General features: G+C 41.3%; 2 protein-coding genes and 1 long non-coding RNA gene across 4 annotated transcripts in view; 2 read left to right on the top strand and 1 right to left on the bottom strand.

Moving 5' to 3' along the window:
• The first annotated feature begins 7,676 nt into the window (after nt 1–7,676).
• On the top strand, nt 7,677–10,249 carry LOC121567122 (beta,beta-carotene 9',10'-oxygenase-like). Its single transcript, XM_041877065.1, has 3 exons — nt 7,677–7,888; nt 8,009–8,124; nt 9,968–10,249. Exons 1-3 carry the CDS (start codon nt 7,699–7,701, stop codon nt 10,076–10,078), a joined length of 417 nt encoding a protein of 138 aa, XP_041732999.1. The 5' UTR covers nt 7,677–7,698; the 3' UTR covers nt 10,079–10,249.
• Nucleotides 10,250–14,397: 4,148 nt separating this feature from the next.
• LOC121567123 lies at nt 14,398–15,424 on the bottom strand. Its single transcript, XR_006001051.2, has 3 exons — nt 15,203–15,424; nt 14,725–14,845; nt 14,398–14,489 (listed from the first exon to the last, which is right to left on the bottom strand). It is a non-coding gene; the product is annotated as an uncharacterized LOC121567123 (long non-coding RNA).
• A 2,274-nt stretch (nt 15,425–17,698) lies between these two features.
• The window catches only part of LOC121565072 (sortilin-related receptor-like), a 65,776-nt gene continuing 60,693 nt past the window's right edge, over nt 17,699–22,781 (top strand). For both annotated transcript variants that reach the window (XM_041875970.2, XM_041875968.2), the window contains exon 1: nt 17,699–18,055. In XM_041875970.2, coding sequence (XP_041731904.1) covers nt 17,753–18,055 — 303 coding nt within the window. In that variant the 5' untranslated portion in view covers nt 17,699–17,752. The remainder of the gene's footprint in view (nt 18,056–22,781) is intronic.

The following is a 22,781-nucleotide window of genomic DNA, read 5'->3' as shown; positions in this document are numbered from 1 at the left end:
TCCAATAAAGAATCAGGAGGCACTGGTACCTTTTAAGAATCTTTAGTAGAAGATATTTTGTTTTGTAAAACTGTAACAGATACAGAAAGGAGAAAATGTATTAGAAAAGTCACTATATACATTCACACAAATGGATACAAATAAAGAACTGCATTTCTATCACGAGCTAGCAACAAGAAAACAAGCCTAGCTAGCCAAAATGACCGTGCAGAAATTATGCCAATTTACATCACAGGAAAGGTGCCACAAAACATATACACACAATCTAAGTGTCCATATAGCTTAATAACTATGCTTTAGCTCTGTCACAAGCGATATCTGAACACTTAAAATAGCTAGATACGTCCAAAACCCAACTAAACTAAATTCCGTCACGATACGTTAGCTAGCATGCTAACACACAATGTTAAGTGAATAGGCAATAGTTAGCGCAATTACCTTAGCATCATCGGAACTTAGAAAACTAGAATAAACATGTAAAAAACATAAATATTCTAGAAGCACAATTTCAATTAGCAAAAGCATGTTCTAATAACTCAAAAGTACTTACAGACTTATCTTTAACCAAGTCCTAGTAAGATGGAAAAATAGAGCTTGTCTGTCGGTTGTTGTTGCAGGGATTGTTCTGACATGAAATAGCTCTGAACCGAAAGTTAGCTAATTAAAAGCTACAGTACCCAATTTCGCCACTAGATGACAACACAGAACAATATAATACTTTGTACAGAAGTACAGTTATCAGAACAAGCTGTAACATGACGTAATAATGATGCAAGTTTAACAGCAGCTGTGCGACGTGCTTCCTGGGGTTAACTGAGGGACACGTTCAGGTGATGCACTGTTCAGGGGTCAGTTATCATACAATCACAGTTCTTGTTTTCATAAGTTAACATTTACAGAGCTGGAGCTTGTCAAATATTATGACTGGATGGTTTGTTCTGTTGGACTTTCCTGGTCTAGAAACAACACTGTAATAATGAGGTCTGCTGCTATATCGTAGCCCTTTCCTGCAGTCAAATGGCCTAGTGGCCTCATGGTGGAATGTTAATAGTTTTCACAATTTCATAATTAATAAACATTAATTTCAAAAACCCGCCGCAATCCAGTGTTTCTATGACCTATTTCATACATAGGCTTGCCGCTAAGGTAATGGGTCGATAGCGACAACTAATAATAACCTTTCAGACAATAAAAAAAAGGGCTGCACCAGAAGCATCTGTACCTTTTCAGACAGTAGAATTCTGCTCCTGCATAGAATGTTCAGTATTGTTTCCCTGACAACAATAAACGTTGGTGATTGATGTGCTATGTTGTTTTTCTGCTATTTTTTATGGTAGGGTAGATAGATGTGTTTTCTTTCTACTAAATGTATTTTACGTCATTGTATTTAACGAACTTCAAAAGTACTTTTTTTAGGAGAGAGTGGTCTGCAAGCAGGCAGCAAGCAGGCAGTCAGCTCGAGATCATTTGATTGGCAGTTCTGGTTGCCTAGTGATGGAAGTTAGTCCCGCTTCAGAAGTGGCATTCCTTTACGGACAAGTTAAATGCCCCTTCAGTGGAGCTTCGAAACTATCTCCAGAGAAGGTATCGTGCGGCATTTAAAAAGCTGTAGTGTATGTACCCTTTCAGACAAACAAACATACCATAGTCGAGGCGCTTTCAAGGCGCCACATTCCATGTCTGAAAGGGGTATATGTCAAACGATTTTTTATATTTCAGTCTTCTGTGATGTATATAAAGTGTAATATTGGGATGCAAACTCAAAATGGAATACATTCAATTCTTTATCTGACATGGTACAGGTGTCTCCTTTTTTCAAAGCCCATAACCATGTGTGTGATGTATACTTTTGTTTCAAAGTAGATTTGTTTAAGACTACCAAGAAACACAGTGTGACCTTGATTTAGCCCACTGCAGTAAAAAGTTAAATAACAAATAATGTACACAGATCTCTTAAATATACAGACAGCTAATGAACCTGCTCCAAAATACACTGCTCAAAAAAATAAAGGGAACACTAAAATAACACATCCTAGATCTGAATGAATGAAATAATCTTATTAAATACTTTTTTCTTTACATAGTTGAATGTGCTGACAACAAAATCACACAAAAATGATCAATGGAAATCAAATTTATCAACCCATGGAGGTCTGGATTTGGAGTCACCCTCAAAATTAAAGTGGAAAACCACACTACAGGCTGATCCAACTTTGATTTAATGTCCTTAAAACAAGTCAAAATGAGGCTCAGTAGTGTGTGTGGCCTCCACGTGCCTGTATGACCTCCCTACAACGCCTGGGCATGCTCCTGATGAGGTGGCGGATGGTGTCCTGAGGGATCTCCTCCCAGACCTGGACTAAAGCATCCGCCAACTCCTGGACAGTCTGTGGTACAACGTGGCGTTGGTGGATGGAGCGAGACATGATGTCCCAGATGTGCTCAATTGGATTCAGGTCTGGGGAACGGGCGGGCCAGTCCATAGCATCAATGCCTTCCTCTTGCAGGAACTGCTGACACACTCCAGCCACATGAGGTCTAGCATTGTCTTGCATTAGGAGGAACCCAGGGCCAACCGCACCAGCATATGGTCTCACAAGGGGTCTGAGGATCTCATCTCGGTACCTAATGGCAGTCAGGCTACCTCTGGCGAGCACATGGAGGGCTGTGCGGCCCCCCAAAGAAATGCCACCCCACACCATGACTGACCCACCACCAAACCGGTCATGCTGGAGGATGTTGCAGGTAGCAGAACGTTCTCCACGGCGTCTCCAGACTCTGTCACGTCTGTCACATGTGCTCAGTGTGAACCTGCTTTCATCTGTGAAGAGCACAGGGCGCCAGTGGCGAATTTGCCAATCTTGGTGTTCTCTGGCAAATGCCAAACGTCCTGCACGGTGTTGGGCTGTAAGCACAACCCCCACCTGTGGACGTCGGGCCCTCATACCACCCTCATGGAGTCTGTTTCTTACCGTTTGAGCAGACACATGCACATTTGTGGCCTGCTGGAGGTCATTTTGCAGGGCTCTGGCAGTGCTCCTCCTTGCACAAAGGCGGAGGTAGCGGTCCTGCTGCTGGGTTGTTGCCCTCCTACGGCCTCCTCCACATCTCCTGATGTACTGGCCTGTCTCCTGGTAGCGCCTCCATGCTCTGGACACTACGCTGACAGACACAGCAAACCTTCTTGCCACAGCTCGCATTGATGTGCCATCCTGGATGAGCTGCACTACCTGAGCCACTTGTGTGGGTTGTAGACTCCGTCTCATGCTACCACTAGAGTGAAAGCACCACCAGCATTCAAAAGTGACCAAAACATCAGCCAGGAATCATAGGAACTGAGAAGTGGTCTGTGGTCACCACCTGCAGAACCACTCCTTTATTGGGGGTGTATTGCTAATTGCCTATAATTTCCACCTGTTGTTTATTCCATTTGCACAACAGCATGTGACATTTATTGTCAATCAGTGTTACTTCCTAAGTGGACAGTTTGATTTCACAGAAGTGTGATTGACTTGGAGTTACATTGTGTTGTTTAAGTGTTCCCTTTATTTTTTTGAGCAGTGTATAATGTCCTATACAGCGTAGGTGCTGCTGTGTTAGTTTACAACTTCTGGAGCTGATCCAGAGATCATCCCCATGATTGGGTTATCAGAGTCCTTTTTTGAACGCAGGAAGATGTTTAGGGGTGCTGCGATTTTTTCACTGACAGGGAAATACAGGGCTAGTAAATGCCCAGTGCACTACTTTTGTAAGACATTTTCACATATATTTTTTAAATATATATATATACAGTGGGGAAAAAAAGTATTTAGTCAGCCACCAATTGTGCAAGTTCTCCCACTTAAAAAGATGAGAGAGGCCTGTAATTTTCATCATAGGTACACGTCAACTATGACAGACAAAATTAGAAAAAAAAATCCAGAAAATCACATTGTAGGATTTTTAATGAATTTATTGGCATATGATGGTGGAAAATAAGTATTTGGTCAATAACAAAAGTTTCTCAATACTTTGTTATATACACTTTGTTGGCAATGACACAGGTCAAACGTTTTCTGTAAGTCTTCACAAGGTTTTCACACACTGTTGCTGGTATTTTGGCCCATTCCTCCATGCAGATCTCCTCTAGAGCAGTGATGTTTTGGGGCTGTCGCTGGGCAACACAGACTTTCAACTCCCTCCAAAGATTTTCTATGGGGTTGAGATCTGGAGACTGGCTAGGCCACTCCAGGACCTTGAAATGCTTCTTACGAAGCCACTCCTTCGTTGCCCGGGCGGTGTGTTTGGGATCATTGTCATGCTGAAAGACCCAGCCACGTTTCATCTTCAATGCCCTTGCTGATGGAAGGAGGGTTTCACTCAAAATCTCACGATACATGGCCCCATTCATTCTTTCCTTTACACGGATCAGTCGTCCTGGTCCCTTTGCAGAAAAACAGCCCCAAAGCATGATGTTTCCAACCCCATGCTTCACAGTAGGTATGGTGTTCTTTGGATGCAACTCAGCATTCTTTGTCCTCCAAACATGACGAGTTGAGTTTTTACCAAAAAAGTTATATTTTGGTTTCATCTGACCATATGACATTCTCCCAATCCTCTTCTGGATCATCCAAATGCACTTCAGACGGGCCTGGACATGTACTGGCTTAAGCAGGGGGGACACGTCTCGCACTGCAGGATTTGAGTCCCTGGCGGCGTAGTGTGTTACTGATGGTTGGCTTTGTTACTTTGGTCCCAGCTCTCAGCAGGTCATTCACTAGGTCCCCCCCGTGTGGTTCTGGGATTTTTGCTCACCGTTCTTGTGATCATTTTGACCCCACGGGGTGAGATCTTGCATGGAGCCCCAGATCGAGGGAGATTATCAGTGGTCTTGTATGTCTTCCATTTCCTAATAATTGCTCCCACAGTTGATTTCTTCAAACCAAGCTGCTTACCTGTTGCAGATTCAGTCTTCCCAGCCTGGTGCAGGTCTACAATTTTGTTTTTGGTGTCCTTTGACAGCTCTTTGGTCTTGGCCATTGTGAAGTTTGGAGTGTGACTGTTTGAGGTTGTGGACAGGTGTCTTTTATACTGATAACAAGTTCAAACAGGTGCCATTAATACAGGTAACGAGTGGAGGACAGAGGAGCCTCTTAAAGAAGAAGTTACAGGTCTGTGAGAGCCAGAAATCTTGCTTGTTTGTAGGTGACCAAATACTTATTTTCCACCATAATTTGCAAATAAATTCATTAAAAATCCTACAATGGGATTTTCTGGATTTTTTTTTCTCATTTTGTCTGTCATAGTTGACGTGTACCTATGATGAAAATTACAGGCCTCTCTCATCTTTTTAAGTGGGAGAACTTGCACAATTGGTGGCTGACTAAATACTGTTTTGCCCCACTGTATATATATATTTTATTTCGATTAGCACCCCTACTTCCCGCTGCTATGCTTACAGAACTTCTGTTCTGCAAAGACCTACAGTGGGGAAAAAAAGTATTTAGTCAGACACCAATTGTGCAAGTTCTCCCACTTAAAAAGATGAGAGAGGCCTGCAATTTTCATCATAGGTACACGTCAACTATGACAGACAAAATGAGATTTTTTTTTCCAGAAAATCACATTGTAGGATTTTTAATGAATTTATTTGCAAATTATGGTGGAAAATAAGTATTTGGTCAATAACAAAAGTTTCTCAATACTTTGTTATATACCTTTTGTTGGCAATGACACAGGTCAAACGTTTTCTGTAAGTCTTCACAAGGTTTTCACACACTGTTGCTGGTATTTTGGCCCATTCCTCCATGCAGATCTCCTCTAGAGCAGTGATGTTTTGGGGCTGTCGCTGGGCAACACAGACTTTCAACTCCCTCCAAAGATTTTCTATGGGGTTGAGATCTGGAGACTGGCTAGGCCACTCCAGGACCTTGAAATGCTTCTTACGAAGCCACTCCTTCGTTGCCCGGGCGGTGTGTTTGGGATCATTGTCATGCTGAAAGACCCAGCCACGTTTCATCTTCAATGCCCTTGCTGATGGAAGGAGGTTTTCACTCAAAATCTCACGATACATGGCCCCATTCATTCTTTCCTTTACAAAGATCAGTCGTCCTGGTCCCTTTGCAGATAAACAGCCCCAAAGCATGATGTTTCCACCCCCATGCTTCACAGTAGGTATGGTGTTCTTTGGATGCAACTCGGCATTCTTTGTCCTCCAAACACGACGAGTTGAGTTTTTACCAAAAAGTTATATTTTGGTTTCATCTGACCATATGACATTCTCCCAATCCTCTTCTGGATCATCCAAATGCACTCTAGCAAACTTCAGATGGGCCTGGACATGTACTGGCTTAAGCAGGGGGACACGTCTGGCACTGCAGGATTTGAGTCCCTGGCGGCGTAGTGTGTTACTGATTGTAGGCTTTGTTACTTTGGTCCCAGCTCTCTGCAGGTCATTCACTAGGTCCCCCGTGTGGTTCTGGGATTTTTGCTCACCGTTCTTGTGATCATTTTGACCCCACTGGGTGAGATCTTGCGTGGAGCCCCAGATCGAGGGAGATTATCAGTGGTCTTGTATGTCTTCCATTTCCTAATAATTGCTCCCACAGTTGATTTCTTCAAACCAAGCTGCTTACCTATTGCAGATTCAGTCTTCCCAGCCTGGTGCAGGTCTACAATTTTGTTTCTGGTGTCCTTTGACAGCTCTTTGGTCTTGGCCATAGTGGAGTTTGGAGTGTGACTGTTTGAGGTTGTGGACAGGTGTCTTTTATAATGATAATAAGTTCAAACAGGTGCCATTAATACAGGTAACGAGTGGAGGACAGAGGAGCCTCTTAAAGAAGAAGTTACAGGTCTGTGAGAGCCAGAAATCTTGTTTGTTTGTAGGTGACCAAATACTTATTTTCCACCATAATTTGCAAATAAATTCATAAAAAATCCTACAATGTGATTTTCTGGATTTTTTTTCTCAATTTGTCTGTCATAGTTGACGTGTACCTATGATGAAAATTACAGGCCTCTCTCATCTTTTTAAGTGGGAGAACTTGCACAATTGGTGGCTGACTAAATACTTTTTTTCCCCACTGTATGTAAGAACCACCACGTGGTCTAAAGGGTTGTGCTACAGCTACAGTATAAAGCTCAGCCGTTTACACTAAGTGGCACCCAGGAGCTTCACATGAGAAGAGTCCTATCACTTGGACTCCCTTCCGCAAGAACCTGCACTCCCTTCAAGCAAGACAGTCAGACATTCTCAATCCTGACAACCATGTCACCTCCAAGCACTACAGGTAAGATGATGTTCTACAATGAAGGTTAAAGCGTTTTGCAGTCATACATTGCCTAATTTATTTTCATCTCATCTTTAAAACATATGACTATTCAGTTTGTAAAAAAAATCTAAAGAGTACTTTATTGTAGGCCTATTAATCCCCACAAGCTCCTTTAATACAATTTCTAGTTCTGCTTTGATATATATCTGCTGTTTTGCTTTGTAGGTCTTCAGGTGTTTTTGGGTAATAATATTGTCTGGACTTGAAAAATACTAAGTCAAATAAGAATAAGGATCCTAGAGTGATTAGTGGCAATTTCCTCAGAAACGGACCAGGAAAGTTTGAGATTGGTCATAATAAGTGAGTATATTTTAACAAGCTATACCAAGTCAAAGTACTACATTAACTATTTATTCTGCTTCTCAGATTCAACCACTGGTTTGACGTAATGGCCCTCCTGCATCAGTTCAAAATCGCAGGGGGCCAGGTGACCTACAAGAGCCGCATCCGGGGCAGTGATTGCTACACGGCTAACAGTGAAAACAGCCGCATCGTTTTGTCTGAATTCGGGACTGTGGTCATGCCAGAACCCTGCAAGAACTTCTTCCAGCGCTTTCTGTCCCGGTTCGAACTGCCAAGTGAGTTTACAGTTCAAGGCTGCAGTTCAAGAGTTTGAGGTCAAAGAGTGTAGAATATATGACAGACAGAAAATTGATTTGCGTTGTGCTAATCACATGAAAACTGTCTTTGGTCCACAGAAGCGTCAGATAATGACAATGTGAGCTTTGTGACAAACAAGGGTGATTACTTCCTGAGCACGGAGACAAACTTCATGCACAAGGTGGACCGTGAGACACTTGAGACAAAGGAAAAGGTAGGCCTTGGTTAATAAAATATTGTATCAGAGCTACTAATGTGCAGCTTTTTCTTTTCTATTTAAAAGGCCTACACACACTACCTACAGTAGCCTACATACAGTGAGGGAAAAAAGTATTTGATCCCCTGCTGATTTTGTATGTTTGCCCACTGACAAAGAAATGATCAGTCTATAATTTTAATGGTAGGTTTATTTGAACAGTGAGACAGAATAACAACAAAAAAATCCAGAAAAACGCATGTCAAAAATGTTATAAATTGATTTGCATTTTAATGAGGGAAATAAGTATTTGACCCCTTTGCAAAACATGACTTAGTACTTGGTGGCAAAACCCTTGTTGGCAATCACAGAGGTCAGACGTTTCTTGTAGTTGGCCACCAGGTTTGCACACATCTCAGGAGGGATTTTGTCCCACTCCTCTTTGCAGATCTTCTCCAAGTCATTAAGGTTTCGAGGCTGACATTTGGCAACTCGAACCTTCAGCTCCCTCCACAGATTTTATATGGGATTAAGGTCTGGAGACTGGCTAGGCCACTCCAGGACCATAATATGCTTCTTCTTGAGCCACTCCTTTGTTGCCTTGGCCGTGTGTTTTGGGTCATTGTCATGCTGGAATACCCATCCACAACCCATTTTCAATGCCCTGGCTGAGGGAAGGAGGTTCTCACCCAAGATTTGACGGTACATGGCCCCGTCCATCTTCCCTTTGATGCGGTGAAGTTGTCCTGTCCCCTTAGCAGAAAAACACCCCCAAAGCATAATGTTTCCACCTCCATGTTTGACGCTGGGGATGGTGTTCTTGGGGTTATAGGCAGCATTCCTCCTCCTCCAAACATGGCGAGTTGAGTTGATGCCAAAGAGCTCGATTTTGGTCTCATCTGACCACAACACTTTCACCCAGTTCTCCTCTGAATCATTCAGATGTTCATAGGCAAACTTCAGACTGGCCTGTATATGTGCTTTCTTGAGCAGGGGGACCTTGCAGGCGCTGCAGGATTTCAGTCCTTCACGGCGTAGTGTGTTACCAATTGTTTTCTTGGTGACTATGGTCCCAGCTGCCTTGAGATCATTGACAAGATCCTCCCGTGTAGTTCTGGGCTGATTCCTCACCGTTCTCATGATCATTGCAACTCCACGAGGTGAGATCTTGCATGGAGCCCCAGGCCGAGGGAGATTGACAGTTATTTTGTGTTTCTTCCATTTGCGAATAATCGCACCAACTGTTGCCACCTTCTCACCGGGCTGCTTGGCGATGGTCTTGTAGCCCATTCCAGCCTTGTGTAGGTCTACAATCTTGTCCCTGACATCCTTGGAGAGCTCTTTGGTCTTGGCCATGGTGGAGAGTTTGGAATCTGATTGATTGATTGCTTCTGTGGACAGGTGTCTTTTATACAGGTAACAAACTGAGATTAGGAGCACTCCCTTTAAGAGTGTGCTCCTAATCTCAGCTCGTTACCTGTATAAAAGACACCTGGGAGCCAGAAATCTTTCTGATTGAGAGGGGGTCAAACACTTATTTCCCTCATTAAAATGCAAATCAATTTATAACATTTTTGACATGCGTTTTTCTGGATTTTTTTGTTGTTATTCTGTCTCTCACTGTTCAAATAAACCTACCATTAAAATTATAGACTGATCATTTCTTTGTCAGTGGGCAAACGTACAAAATCAGCAGGGGATCAAATACTTTTTTCCCTCACTGTACATAACGGGTTGCATTCAGTCTAAACAAATAGCCAAATGTTTTTGTTTAAATATTTAATAAGAGACCTATTGCATTATAGGATAGCATGATTGAAGGGCTATCAAGACATTTCATTTTTGTTGTTGCTCTCAACAGGTGAACTGGAGCAAATTCATCGCTGTCAATGGAGCCACTGCCCACCCCCACACAGACCCTGATGGTACAACATACAACATGGGGAATTCTTTCTCTGCTAAAGGTAAGTAAGGAACTAGCCCCTGCCCATTCACTAACCACCTTCCACCACCAATGCCTGGGAGGAGGATGGCTTCCTGGTTATGGACCTCTGAGTCGCAGACGATGGCAAAGCCATCAACAACTACATGGTTCAGAACATGCGCAAGTCAGGAGAGGCTCTGGACGAGGTTAGTATCAGTCTAAACTGAAGGGAATAACACTTCATAACTTTAATTAATAAGCATTAATAAACTATTTTTAAAATACTAACTACAAATACGTATTACATTTGTAAACATTTATAAGCATTTGAATTCAGAAGCATTTATCATTAAAAAAAATATTTTATAAAGCATCTATAAGCATTTATAATGGCTTGTTCATTCAAGTTAAAAGTGTAACCAGCTGAAGTCACTAGGATCAGGAATCCTACGTGTGAACTGCTTGAGGTTGAAAATATTTTTTATTTTTTATTACACACTATGTGCAGTGTTCTCCGGCGATTTGTCTTGCCTCTCAACGTGGACAAGGAGACACCATGTGGGCAAAATCTGAACACACGCCCAACAGTATCACCACTGCCGACAAGGTATGTGTACAATAATCATGCACAAGTCTTCTATTATACATCACTGCTGATATACATCACAAGTTCATTAAACAAAAGGTTATGTGATTACCCTCCACATTATGTGAATATTTACTATCAGAGCCTTTAAACACTCTCTCTGCAGGTGTTCTATACACATGAGGATCTGCATGATGAGGAACTCCATAAGTACGGTGGTCTCGAGTTCCCACAAATCAACTATGCCAAGTACAACACCAAACCATATCGCTACTTCTACGGTTGCGGTTTCAGACATCTGGTAGTAGACACTCATCAAAATGGACCTCCAAGGCAAAAAAATGAATGTTGGTTCAGATATATTGATTCTTCCTTCCTTTTTAGAAACACTGCATCAGTAAACAGTACTCTATTGCGATGAGTGATGTAGGCCTAGGTCATATTTGGCAGTTTGACGTTAGGAAATTCAATGCTGACCTTCACACTACTGTGCTTCAAGGTGTGGGAGCATCCTGGACTGTACCCTTCAGAGCCTGTCTTTGAACCCTTGCCTGGCGCTACAGAAGAGGATGAAGGTGTCATTATGTCTGTGGTCATCACTCAAAATAAAGGTCAGTTCCCCTTTAAACACCTATGCCCATTGGTTAACAATTGTTGCACTCTTAACTCCCAATGTTAGCCTCCTAACTTAATGTAAACATGTGCCCCTTCTCCAGGACAAAAGCACTTTCCTGTTGGTTTTGGATGCCAAGACATTCGAAGAGTTGGGCAGAGCTGAGGTGCCTGTGAACATTCCCTATGGTTTCCATGGGACATTCAACTCCACTATAACTCATAGAAGGCCTCTATCAGAAAAAAATTAGGAGAGGCCCATCAGAGTAAAAACACAAAGGCCATGTATTAAGAAAAGCCATGGGCTAATCTTTTTATAATTTGGTCCACTCACCACCAAAAAGGTCGTAATCAAAATTCAAAAATACTATTGGAAAAAGTGAAATATAGACTATGATAACGCCACGCAATATTCCATGTGATACACAGATTAATTAGTACTACAGTCTGAACGGAATCCATTGACTCGTGTGGTCACTCACACAACACAGTTACTTCCTAAAAGTTAGTTTCCTGATTGGTAATGGTTAGGCTATTTTTCACTGCCTCAAGTAAAAAAGATAATTGATTTTATACATTTTCAAAGACGAAAAGTCAATCTTTTAAACCTATTTATTGTTTACAGTAGGCTACATAGGCCTAGATCTACAGTATTCTAGATGCTTAAATATAAAGAAATAGCTCATTTATAAAGAAATGAACCACAATGACACTCACATTGTGTTTGCCAATGTGGGATTAAGAGTGAAGACAGTCAACATAAAAAGCATACAGGTCAAAATAAAAGTACTGACATGTTACTGATTGAGATCCGTGAGGAAATATTTACAAATGTCTTTAGCGCATAGGCCTATGTAGCTAGTCTATCCCTGCAGTTTGTCAGAAATAAGAGCCAAGGTACGCCTCAAGTGATCTTTCTTCTCTTTCAGGTGTGACTCCAAGTTTCTGGCCTCCATCAATATGTCTTCCAACTCCCTAACTTGTGAGGCATCTATTGCAGCCCTCTCACTGTAGGAAACAAAGGCACTATGTATGATGGACATGATGGTGTGTACATATTATTTCAAGAAAAGCATATTCGCCAATGTGTGTATGCAGAATGCTTGCCTGGGTACCTAACGTAATATGTGATGTGGGCTAAGCACTGACATTTAAACTCCAAAATGTGATCTGACAGGAAGAATGGAATGAAAACCTGTTCTCAACACATTTGTCACATTACCTTTGTTGTACCTACCTCAAAACTTCAGAGTATTTGGAAAATAGCATGTTGACCTCTCTATTTGCACCTAGCATTTGAAGGAAAATAAAAACAGTAGTAATGTCAATTGCTCTGTATCAAACACATATTTAAAAAAGAATATATATATAAACACATATTAAAAATTGTAGAATAATAGTGAAGACATCAAAACTATGAAATAATACATATGGAATCATGTAGTAACCAAAAAAGTGTTAAACAAATCAAAATATAGTTTATATTTGAGATTCTTCAAATAGCCACTCTTTGCCTTGATGACAACTTTGCACACTCTTGGCATTCTCTCAACCAGCTTCATGAGGTAGTCACCTGGAATGCATTTCAATTAACAGTTGTGCCTTCTTAAAAGCTAATTTGTGGAATTTATTTAAGTCTTAATGCGTTTGAGCCAATCAGTTGTGTTGTGACAAGGTAGGGGGGTATACAGAAGATAGCCCTATTTGGTAAAAGACCACATTGAAGGTCAGTCAATACGGAAAATGTCAGGAACTTTGAAAGTTTTGCAGTCGCAAAAACCATCAAGCGCTATGATGAAACTGGCTCTCATGAGGACCGCCACAGGAATGGAAAACCCAGAGTTACCTCTGCTGCAGAGGATAAGTTCATTAGAGTTACCAGCCTCAGAAATTACAGCCCAAATAAATGCTTCACAGTTCAAGTAAGAGACACATCTCAACATCAACTGTTCAGAGGGGACTGTGTGAATCAGGCCTTCATGGTCGAATTGCTGCAAAGAAACCACTACTGAAGGACACCAATAAGAAGAAGAGACCTGCTTGGACCAAGAAACACGAGCAATGGACATTAGACCGGTGGAAATATGTCCTTTGGTCTGGAGTCCAAATTTGAGATTTTTGGTTCCAACCGCTGTGTCTTTGTGAGACGCGGTGTGGGTGAACGGATGATCTCTGCATGTGTATTTCCCACCGTAAAGCATGGAGGAGGAGGTGTTATGGTGTGGGGGTGCTTTGCTGGTGACACTGTCTGTGATTTATTTAGAATTCAAGGCACACTTAACCAGCATGGCGACCACAGCATTCTGCAGCGATACGCCATCCCATCTGGTTTGGGCTTAGTGGGACTATCATTTGTTTTTCAAGAGGACAATGACCCAACACACCTCCAGGCTGTGTAAGGGCTAATTTACCAAGAAGGAGAGTGATGGAGTGCTGCATCAGATGACCTGGCCTCCACAATCCCCCGACCTCAACCAAATTGAGATGGTTTGGGATGAGTCGGGCGGCAGAGTGAAGGAAAAGCAGCCAACAAGTGCTCAGCATATGTGGGAACTTCTTCAAGACTGTTGGAAAAGCATTCCAGGTGAAGCTGGTTGAGAGAATGCCAAGAGTGTGCAAAGCTGTCATCAAGGCAAAGGGTGACTATTTGAAGAATCTCAAATATAAAATATATTTTGATTTGTTTAATACTTTTTGGGTTACTACATGATTCCATATGTGTTATTTCCATATGTGTTGATGTATTCACTATTATTCTACAATGTAGAAAATAGTAAAAAATAAAGAAAAACCCTTGAATGAGTAGGTGTGTCCAAACGTTTGACTGGAACTGTATATTATATATATATATATATATATATATATATATATATATATATATATATATAAAAATAATACATGCCATTTACCAGACACTTTTATCCAAAGCAACTTACAGTCATAAGTGCATACATTTTAAGTACGGGTTGGTCTCAGGAATTGAACCCACTATCCTGGCATTGCAAGCGCCATGCTCTACCACCTGAGCTACATTCTATTGTTAGATATATATTATTTATTGTAAATGGTATCAATTGAGCCAAACATTTATCATTCTGATCTATGAAACAGAGAGATAGAAATGATTCCTAACGCAAATATGTGCATACCTGTAAGTGCAGCCTCAAACAAATCTGAAGAGTATGAAGCTGGTGTTTTACTACTATGTGCTTTTTTCTTTTTTGCTGAAGAATTGTCACAATATGCAGATGTTTGTTCAACCTATATATATATATGAAAGAGAAAAGACAACTCAAATACTACAACACAATCAATATGGATTTGCATGGACTAACTAATAAGAAATGGAAATTGATATGGTTGAGTTGAGAATAGATGGAAATACGTAAGTTAGCTAGGCTATCCCAAAGGTGGATGAAAGACTTGTTTTTCTAATGGCCCTGGGAGTTTATGTACTTTTTCAGCAGATGACATCAAAACTGCAGCATTTTCTGACCTCTTGTGCAAATTTTTGTTTTGGGCCTTTGTTGTCCATTCCCCTTCCTGTCGGTGGCATCACTCTGCCTGGCATTGGTCACTTAAACGTTTCTCACACTCACTGCTTGCTAAAAAGTTACCTGTAGAGATGTGTGGTTAGCTACAATGGCTGATGAGAGACTATATTTGAACACCGTGTAACATGCTATCGTTAACGTTCGCTAATGTTTCTGCGCCTGTCTAACTGAAAAACTGCAGCTAGCTAACAACATGCTATCGGCTGCAGAATCAGCGCAGCTGACCTCAACTAACAAACACTGCTAGCTAACGTTTGGTTAGCCAACGGTAGCTGGTAGGGCCTTATCGCTAGTTAGCTATAATTTTTGCATAAACACATCCTTAATTTATTTCAAAGTAATCCATCAACGTAATTTACAAAAATGCGTTATGTAAAATTGATTAGCTAGCTACCTAAAACATTTTAAAAGTAGACTTACTTTTGTGTATCCGTTTGGTTTGCCAAATTCGAATTCCGAGTGATTTGCGCGAGCCAATCAGAAAGTTCCATACATTTCACCAACCTACTGTTCAAACTAGTATGATCTACCGCCACCTACTGTATAGACAGTGAAGAATATTAAAGACATTTTTTAACAAAATCCAATATCCCAAAATATTCAAATATTTTATTGGCAATGTCTGATTATGCAATGAGCCTCTGGTACTTTATATACAGCAAGTCCTGAATTGGTTGATGTTTATCCTTGTGTATTTTCAGTCCATGTGCTGCTTGGCTGTCTTGTCTATAATAAAGGCAGTCTGAATTCCCCTTTGTTACCTGTGAATTTATTTAACTACATCTGTAATTGAAGATAAGTGTTTTTATATGAGAAAATTAATTGCCATTTAAAATCTGTGTCTGCTGTATGAACACAACAATGATCCTCCTGATGGCAGTTTCCGAAAAACCTGTGCCTGGTCAGCACAATTGGTATAGGGTAGCTACACCTCCCTTCTTCCTCAATGACACATAACCACAGATAGATCAATGAGCTGTTGCAGACCAACCCAGCCAGAGCTATTTATAACAATATTTGACATAACTACTGAAGATTTCCTCCCCTTGTAAGATTTATGTGCAGGCCCCTAGGGATCTCCCATGGCAACGTCTATGTCCCTTTCCACACCTCTCTGCCTTTGGGGAAATAATCAGCAATGTGCAGTAGAACAATCTGTATGTGTAAGGATCTAATTGAGAGTCAATTATTGCAAGCGGCCAGCCTTTTTTCAAGTCATAAATCGCACACAGGAATTACTGGTGACCTCAAGATTGATTCAGATTATTCCAAAGGTGTACCTATAACCAACTCCAAAGGTGTACCTATAACCAAATAAACCATATGTAGCCAGTTGTCTATAAGACACATTTATTTCACAATCTATTGTGAAAGTGTATCACCGAATCAATGAAAAAACACAGTGAAAAAGCCCCCATATCCACTTTACTTCATATCAAATCCTGTTGCTAATGTACTCGGTTGGAGACAACTGTCATATTGACTCTGCATGTGATATAAGCGCAGGTTGTGTTTTCGTGCATTTGCAGTACAGTAGGTTATGTTGTATGATTTGTCATGTCTGCCTATTGTCCAGTGGTGGGAGTGAGAACTAAGATACTTGTTTGTGTGAACATAGCTGCTTTATTCTATTCTGATCTATTCTATTCCCCTTGTAGATAATGATGATAATGGTGAATCATATACAAGGAAAAGCTTTGCTTTCTGGGGACATATTTATTTAGTTTATGGCAAATAGATTATGGGCAAAATGCTTTAAAACCGCACAGGCTTAAAGCAGTAGCTTAGATGATCAAGACAGTCGTAAATTGAATGCAATTTCAAGTGTTATTTGCTTAGCAATTTTAAACACAATACACCACACATGTGGATGCAGTACAATGCCATTAAACGCACTGAGGATGACACAAAAAAGTGTACAACATATTTCCTTTGTGGTTGTCTTGAAAATACATAAAAACTAAATATACACAACATTATAACATTATAACATGAAAACTAAATTAATCTCAAATAAATCTCATCAATAGGAAGGAAACCTTATTAGGAATAAAATAGATGACCAAGTAAAGTTAGCTGAAACAATCATACTTTATTTAAGCCAGTGGTTCCCAACCAGGGGTACTAGGACTATCCACATGGGGTACTTGAGAAGACTCATGAGACCATAGGCCTACTGGTAAAATGCACATGAGGGGGTACTTCAGGGGTATCCGGGCAGAGCAAAATTCAGTTGGTGGTACAATAACTGAAAAAGGTTGGGAACCACTGCTTTAAGGCAATGAGGTTTAAAAGCATTTTGCCCATACACTATTTCTTAAGGTTTATCTTAAAAATCCCTAGCATAGGGATGGTTTTATGGTTTGGTGCACCATTCCATTCATCTGCACCAGTGTTAAGAAAATAGCTTTTTCCTGCTATGCTCCCATAGCGCAGGGGTCTGATATTGGCAACACTGGCTATGGTGTGATGGCTATGAGAGTCTCTAATTAAATTAAAATAACCAGACAGGTAACCTGGGGCAAGGTCTGTCATGTACAACTTTAAAAACCATCAACAGTTTGATCTGCACCTCCCGGAGATCAACTGTTCAGTTCCCTGAAATGATTAGGACCAATGTGCTTCCTAGGGCTGAGCTTGAGTAGGCCTATAATTCAAATTTATTATTTTTTTGGGCCGTTTGAAGTTTGTCCTTCAGATTTTTGTCCTTCAGGTTTTTTTGCTAGCATGTGTAAGGACTTGACATGTAGTGTTGTATACTTAACAAATAAGGCACGAGGGTGTGTGGTATATGGTTAATATACCACAGCTAAGGGCTGTTCTTAAGCACGACGCAACGCGGAGTATTTTTTGTTTTTTACTAGCAGACTTTGCTTAGGGGAGGGTGTGTTGGGGGACGTGCCTCCTACGCTTACTCCAATCGCCACTCGAAGGAGCTCTTCTAGTTACCTAAACGAAACATACACAAACATGGCGACAAGACAGACAGTCAAGATGCTGCCCCCTCTTAGGTTTACAATATATTTGTTATTTTTCTTTGCTCCTGGGACATTTTCCTCCACCCTTCGTCTTCATCGAGACCAGCGGTTCTTGCTACCGCAGGACACGGGTTTTTCTACGGTGAACGCAAATGAAGAATTTATCCATGGAATAGGCACGGATGCGAAGCGACGAGCTGTACGTAGTGCAAGGGAAGACAGAGCTTCGGGCATGTATCAGCATCGCAATCGGCGGAGTGCAGTCGAACCACCCGTGCCAAAGGTGTATGGACAGGTAATGCATTACTTCTATTGAAAGCAGGTAGCTAGCTGGTCTCACGTCACAATCAGAAGGTTATCTATAGTTAGCTACAGTAGCTAGTTAGGTTTAGCAGCTAGCTAGTTTAGTAACGGACCTCAGCAGCCTCTATGGCTCTCTCATTTCATGCACGACCCTTGACGAGGAGAGGTGAAGAGCAAATAACCAAAGCCAGGCTGTCGAAGTCAGTCTAGCTTATTGCCAAGTGTGTGACTATCAGTACCACTGTAGCTAGGTAGCTACTAGACGTTTTAGCACACACTGTTACCTTTCAGCATACGATGCCATGGCGGGCTCTTTCTTCCCAATGTAAGGCTTGAGCTGCCATAGAATGCTCTGGCATAACCTATTCAACTACGTCACTGTATCTAGTAAACAAACCCTCCGTTTTAATGTCTAACTTACCGACAGACCGACACACATGTATTGCACGAAGTCTTTGAATTATCTTCTTAACCAATCCAATACATTATTTTATTTTTATCTGACTAGTTTTTCTGAAACCTGGTGATCATAGCATGTCACCACAATCACACAGTTGTGTCTGTAAAATCCAAATGACAGTATACATAGACTTAGCAGTAACACACACCATCATAGCTGGGTGACAGACATCAACAACAACATAATTCTAATTAGCCAAGAGTGCCACTATAGAGTCTTCCCAATGTGGAGGTGCATGCCTTACTGGAGGGTGCAAATATTGTGAAGAGCCAATAGTGGCAGTCTTTGCATATTAGGTTTTTGTTGTGGTGGATTTCTGTAAGATGTTGGGCTGTTGTGTATGATGAAGTCACATTGCTGAGTATCTCCATAATGTGATTTCTTACAGTGGGGAAAAAAATTATTTAGTCAGCCACCAATTGTGCAAGTTCTCCCACTTAAAAAGATGAGAGGCCTGTAATTTTCATCATAGGTACACATCAACTATGACAGACAAATAGAGATTTTTTTTTTGCAGAAAATCACATTGTAGGATTTTTTATGAATTTATTTGCAAATTATGGTGGAAAATAAGTATTTGGTCACCTACAAACAAGCAAGATTTCTGGCTCTCACAGACCTGTAACTTCTTCTTTAAGAGGCTCCTCTGTCCTCCACTCGTTACCTGTATTAATGGCACCTGTTTGAACTTGTTATCAGTATAAAAGACACCTGTCCACAACCTCAAACAGTCACACTCCAAACTCCACTATGGCCAAGACCAAAGAGCTGTCAAAGGACACCAGAAACAAAATTGTAGACCTGCACCAGGCTGGGAAGACTGAATCTGCAATAGGTAAGCAGCTTGGTTTGAAGAAATCAACTGTGGGAGCAATTATTAGGAAATGCAAGACATACAAGACCACTGATAATCTCCCTCGATCTGGGGCTCCACGCAAGATCTCACCCCGTGGGGTCAAAATGATCACAAGAACGGTGAGCAAAAATCCCAGAACCACACGGGGGGGACCTAGTGAATGACCTGCAGAGAGCTGGGACCAAAGTCACAAAGCCTACCATCAGTAACACACTACGCCGCCAGGGACTCAAATCCTGCAGTGCCAGACGTGTCCCCCTGCTTAAGCCAGTACATGTCCAGGCCCGTCTGAAGTTTGCTAGAGTGCATTTGGATGATCCAGAAGAGGATTGGGAGAATGTCATATGGTCAGATGAAACCAAAATATAACTTTTAGGTAAAAACTCAACTCGTCGTGTTTGGAGGGCAAAGAATGCTGAGTTGCATCCAAAGAACACCATACCTACTGTGAAGCATGGGGGTGGAAACATCATGCTTTGGGGCTGTTTTTCTGCAAAGGGACCAGGACGACTGATCCGTGTAAAGGAAAGAATGAATGGGGCCATGTATCGTGAGATTTTGAGTGAAAACCTCCTTCCATCAGCAAGGGCATTGAAGATGAAACGTGGCTGGGTCTTTCAGCATGACAATGATCCCAAACACACTGCCCGGGCAACGAAGGAGTGGCTTCGTAAGAAGCATTTCAAGGTCCTGGAGTGGCCTAGCCAGTCTCCAGATCTCAACCCCATAGAAAATCTTTGGAGGGAGTTGAAAGTCCGTGTTGCCCAGCGACAGCCCCAAAACATCACTGCTCTAGAGGAGATCTGCATGGAGGAATGGGCCAAAATACCAGCAACAGTGTGTGAAAACCTTGTGAAGACTTACAGAAAACGTTTGACCTGTGTCATTGCCAACAAAGGGTATATAACAAAGTATTGAGAAACTTTTGTTATTGACCAAATACTTATTTTCCACCATAATTTGCAAATAAATTCATTAAAAATCCTACAATGTGATTTTCTGGATTTTTTTTTCCTTACACAATTGGTGGCTGACTAAATACTTGCACAATTGGTGGCTGACTAAATACTTTTTTCCCCCACTGTATTTATCACGGTAGTCTGCCCTTCAGTATTCTCTGCATTCCACACATCCTCAAATTGGAACAGAAATGGTTGCTTATGTGATCAATTTTGGATATGTTTTTGCCACTTTAGAATTCCTCTGCTGGTCTGATGTCATGTTTTGTTCCGGAGGGTGTTCATTGAATCAGATGTGGGTTTAGGTTAACTGTAGGCCAGATGATGTCTTCTTGGAATGAGAGTAAGCTGTTGTTTAGCCCCCCCCTTCAGAAATATCCCCAAAAAGCACACAGTTTTTCCCCCCACCGAACACAAAATAAACACAGCCAGTGTCTCCTCACACACCCATTTCCCTAACTGTCACAGTAGAGGAAAGCCAATATCTTGAGGGATTAAATAGCTTTGTTCATTAGATATGGCACTCATGGGGATTCAGCCTAGAAGTTTCTAAAGGTGCTGCAGCGAAAATGTATAAAATTCATAAAAAGGTACATACTTTGTTTATAAATAAATAAGGTAGGCTTTTTGTAGCATCTGTAGGGCTGTTATTTGGGCATTTAAGTTCAAGTTAGCTGAGCTACATAGATCAAGATATGGATATAATTCTCACTTTAAATTGAATTGTTGTACAAATCTGTATCAGATGTTGTCAGTGTGTGAAATGTGGATACAATTAATCATAGTTCCTTAGTTTAAGAACTAAGAATGTGGGTTTAGAGTTCCAGGTAATTGACCAAAAATATAGCCTTCATTCCTGATAATGAGCTCAAAGAATTAGGAAATGAAATAGAAAAACTCTGAGACATGACTTCCAGTAAAAACCCATAGTCATGCGGTGGAGGCAGTCACGGAGGGGCCTGTATTGTGAAATTCAAGCGGGGAGTGTGACTGAAACCTGTCTTGAGAATCTGCCAGTCGATATTCTCACTCAAAACAAACAAGAGAGCCAAGCCTAGTCTAGCGCCTAAGTCCTGTTCAGCAGAGACAGAACGTCTTGAAACAGAGTGAAACGCAGAGGTCATACCTGAACTTGTCCAATAGTGGTTTTGTGTTGCTTTGCAAATTGTTTTGCTGCAGGATCTGGTTCCCTGCCACATGACACATAGTAAACAGATCAAACAGGGTTTGTGCATTAGACCACAATACAAGTGTCATGTGCCATGGTGATGTTTGGTCTGGCTTGGGGAATGCTTGGCTGTACTAATTTTCCTCATTAGTGTTCATAGTAGTCACAGTGGTCATCATGTCACACGTAAGGAGCCTAGATGAATCCATTGACTACACTTGTCTGGTGCCTGGACTTGTTCTGATGCATGTCGTCTAGCCTAGTTCTATGAGCCTGTGTGAGCGAGAAGGATACGTATGTTTACAGTTTTGTGTTGAGTTTCAAGAGATTAGGCCTAATGTAGTAAGACAACTCATACTGTTTGCTAACTGCAGAGAAGCGAGTGCCAGGGAAAAATAGGTGCTATGGTAATCAATCAGAATCCTGATAATCTTTGATCATCATGAAGAAATCATGGTTGAATATCTGCAGTTTTATTGGACAGCTTGTTGCTGTCTCATTCTTTATTTTGGCCTATCGGTGTGTGTGAGACAGTGAGCGAGAGAACAAGCATTCGCAAGCTACACCAGCTTGGTCCCCTTCAAACTTTTAATTGGTTTCTTTTGTGTTTGTATATAATTTACTACAGTCTGTCACAGTCTATGACATATCCTTTCAGGACTACAACCACAGACTAGTTTTTGACCCTTCAAACACTCACTTACTGTTAGGAATCGGAGTAAATTTACTGCAAGTTGCAGTAAAGAAGGCGAACAATGCAGATGTGGAAAAGGTATGTCCAAAAGGGCATTTTCACTGCTCTGGTGTGTGTGTTTGTGAGCTGCATTTCAGCTGACTAGTCTATCAAGGCCAGATGAAGGACGTACTAAATCACCTGGAGCTGAATGAATGTGTTTGTGCAGCACCAACTTAACCTCCCGAGGAACGAACACACACACACACAGAGCTATGTTTTACTATACTTGTGAAGCCTTTTTGGGACCGCCAAAATGTCCTCACAATTTTAGTTGGTTTACTATTCTTGTGAGGACTTCTGGTACTCACAAGTATAGTAAAATGTATACACACACACACACAAAGCTCACCTCAAGCCTCACTTCACGGTTGTTTCTCACATTTTACCCCAAAAGAATGTGCCAGGCACTCACTAATGTTTTGCTGGCTGGCTACTCTTCAGCTGGCAACAGCATTGAGACATTCAGCATGATCTGCCATGTTAACCCACTTATCATTCAGCCTTGTGAAGAAGGACTCTAGTCTCTGTCAAGGAGGCTA

Source organism: Coregonus clupeaformis, chromosome 5 (genome assembly GCF_020615455.1).
Source record: "Coregonus clupeaformis isolate EN_2021a chromosome 5, ASM2061545v1, whole genome shotgun sequence".
Taxonomy (NCBI): domain Eukaryota; kingdom Metazoa; phylum Chordata; class Actinopteri; order Salmoniformes; family Salmonidae; genus Coregonus; species Coregonus clupeaformis.
Note: the sequence above shows the minus strand (reverse complement) of the source record. Positions and strands in the feature narration are given on the sequence as shown.

Bases quoted from the DNA above. Each gene is read 5' to 3' on its own strand.
- LOC121567122 (XM_041877065.1), top strand. From the start codon at position 7,699: ATGGCCCTCCTGCATCAGTTCAAAATCGCAGGGGGCCAGGTGACCTAC. The intron at 7,889-8,008 runs GTGAGTTTACAG...TTTGGTCCACAG, and splicing joins GTCCCGGTTCGAACTGCCAA to AAGCGTCAGATAATGACAAT. The intron at 8,125-9,967 runs GTAGGCCTTGGT...TGCTCTCAACAG, and splicing joins CACTTGAGACAAAGGAAAAG to GTGAACTGGAGCAAATTCAT.